Here is a 2,779-nt window from a genome sequence, read left to right as displayed (position 1 = left end):
GTGTGTGTGTGTGTGTGTGTGTGTGTGTGTGTGTGTGTGTGCAAAAACCCAAATCTAAATCCATTTCTCTCCTTCCTAGTTATCGTCTATGAAGGACCCCAGAATCATCCTCAACTCTTCATGCTCTCTTCCATCTGTATCCAATTAGCAGTTAAGTCCTCCTTAATTTTACTTCCATAACATCTTTTGTATCTATCCCCTTTTCTCCTCTTACATAGTCATCAACCTGAGTTTAGGGCCCTCAGCACCTTGCACCTGGACAAGAAGGTAACAGCCTCCTAATTAGTCTTCCTGCATCTAATCTCTTCTCTCTTTTATCCATCTTCCACATGGCTATCAAAGGGAGATTTGATTCATAAAGCACACATCCTTATATTTTTGCACTGCATCTCTCTCCAAATATTCATTCATGTCTCACTCCAGTCTAAAAAAGCTATAGTAATCCCCTGGTGCCTACGATAAAATGCAAATGCTCTACTATGGCTCTGATTTATGTTTGAGGCAGATTACAGATTACTCTTCCTCACATTTATTTGCTATTCCCTGTGCACAACTTCCATCTCTTGCTTCCATGATTGAATAAACTGCTGACCATTCTTCTAATGTTCCCCATTTTCTTTCTGACTCTTGGAAATACTAAGGCTCAGCTCAAATGCCTCCTCCTTCAAGAAGTGTTTCCTGATGTCCACAATTGTTAGTTCATCCAGGAAACAAAAAAATGCAGAATAATTATGAAGTTTATTTGACATGAGTTACAACCCATCCATGTATGGTAAAGCATTGACAGGATATTCTGCATCATTGCAAGAAACACCCAAATTGATGCACTCAGAGAACCTTTTGAGTATATCCTGTATTTTACTTGTATGTGAACATGCTGAATGCAAGATTCCTGAGCACTGGAACTAGCCTGCTTTTGTCTCTGTGTTCCCAGTGATTAGCATAGTGTCTAGTATCCAGCAGACACTCAATAAATGCTTGTCGACAGATTGACAGGTAAAACAAAAAATATGGAAGTAAAACAGAATCTCCACAGTCAGAAAACAGTAGAACATGAGGAATATCAAAATAACTAGATAAAAGAAACTAAATTCACACTTATACCATACATTTTACCAAACACTGGATGGATGCAGTTCTTAGTAAAAAGTAGCAAACTAAATTTAAAAAGACATGATCCATATGGTCATTTTCACGTAACATATAGAGATAGAAAAATAACCATTAGATTTTATTATAAACCCATTACTTACCATTACCTTCCTCAAAGTGTAGCGCTTGCAGCGAATGTCATCCATTAACATCTCATAAGGTGTGAGCTGATATTCAATTGGCAAAGGATTATATTGACGCTCTTGAACCTTCTTCAGTTTCACACCATTCCGCAAATCCCTCATCACCTGTACCCAGAAACGAGCCTAGAGAGAAAAGGGAGAAAAAGCAACACCAAAGCATGTAAGTCAATGTTTTCTTCTGAAATGTCCAAGCAACATAAGCTAAAAAGATTCTTAGACTCCCAGTAGCCCACAAAAAGAAATGGTAAAAATTTAAGGTGAGAAAAGCTAATGTGTATGTGAGGTGTTGAGCCTGACCTCTCTCTTAAAAACCTGAGTTTAACTCATTTCCACAAGCTATTAGTAAATATTTAATTCCTTCATCCTGCCATCACTACTGGTAAATCACAATTTATTTTCCAAGTTAAATAATATTGACAAATTGCACTCAAGAAAAGACATGGGACAACAAAAAAGCCAAAATGCCCACAAGTGGGGAAATAAAAATTGAGGAAAACTTTCATTCTCATAAGAGGCAGTATGGTAATGGAAAGAAGAGTCAACTAGGAGTCAAAAACTTAGGTTTCAATCCCAACCCCACAGTTAAGTGACAGAGTCAATACCAAAACCTAAGTCTTTTGACTTGTAATCAAAAGTTAAATTTGCATAATACTCTACAATTTATAAAGTGATTTCACAAATTTTACAAAATTTAAAACAATATCACAAACCGATTGTTTGATCTTTGCAACAAATCTGTGGGGTAGGCAGAACTCAAATATAACCCCATCCCCTTAACCCTATCCCCACCTATTTTTTCAGAAGAACAAACAAACTGAGTCTGTTTCTTCTTCCTTAAACAAATGGGTTGGGGGTGAGGGAGAATTGAGGAAGGTCAGATAATACCTGAATTCTGCCGCCTTTTCATGATTGTAAATATTAAATGAGATAATGTTTGTGAAATCCCATTTTAAGCTGTAAAAAGCATAATAATTTAAAGGATTTTAGTTACTATACTACAACCTAAGGTGTGAGAGTCTATATTCAAATAAAATTAAAATCAATGCAATATTTAACTGAAAAACTATAAAGCTCACTGAAATGACCAAAAAGATCAGTTATCTAAATTTATTTGAATATAAATTCATATATACATATATATGTATTTTTTTTTTGCTTTTTTGTGAGGCAATTGGGGTTAAGTGACTTGCACAGGGTCACACTGCTAGTGTCAAGTGTCTGAGGCCAGATTTGAACTCAGGTCCTCCTGACTGCCCCCAGATAGATATACTTTCAAATCTTTAGTATACATGGAATTATCCCCTGAATATTTTTTCAAAGAAGTTCTAAATATTAATACTGTGATATATCACTAATATTATTCTTTATAATATGCTGAAATGTGTCACAGATGTTGATAGTGATTATAATAGTGTAAGTAAAGTCTGTTTTTAAAAAATTAGATAAATTAAAATTTACAAAACACATCTTTGCTTTAAAAAAGA

The 2,779-nt window shown here is 35.1% G+C and overlaps 1 protein-coding gene across 1 annotated transcript in view; it reads right to left on the bottom strand.

Moving 5' to 3' along the window:
* Positions 1-2,779, bottom strand: part of LOC114054194 (protein spire homolog 1-like) — a 137,079-nt gene that overhangs the window by 67,402 nt on the left and 66,898 nt on the right. Inside the window, exon 4 of the mRNA XM_027877358.1 lies at positions 1,254-1,418. Within this exon, the coding sequence (XP_027733159.1) occupies positions 1,254-1,418 (165 nt within the window). The remainder of the gene's footprint in view (positions 1-1,253; positions 1,419-2,779) is intronic.

This window comes from Vombatus ursinus, unplaced genomic scaffold (genome assembly GCF_900497805.2).
Source record: "Vombatus ursinus unplaced genomic scaffold, bare-nosed wombat genome assembly UNPS02014812.1, whole genome shotgun sequence".
Lineage (NCBI taxonomy): Eukaryota > Metazoa > Chordata > Mammalia > Diprotodontia > Vombatidae > Vombatus > Vombatus ursinus.
Note: the sequence above shows the minus strand (reverse complement) of the source record. Positions and strands in the feature narration are given on the sequence as shown.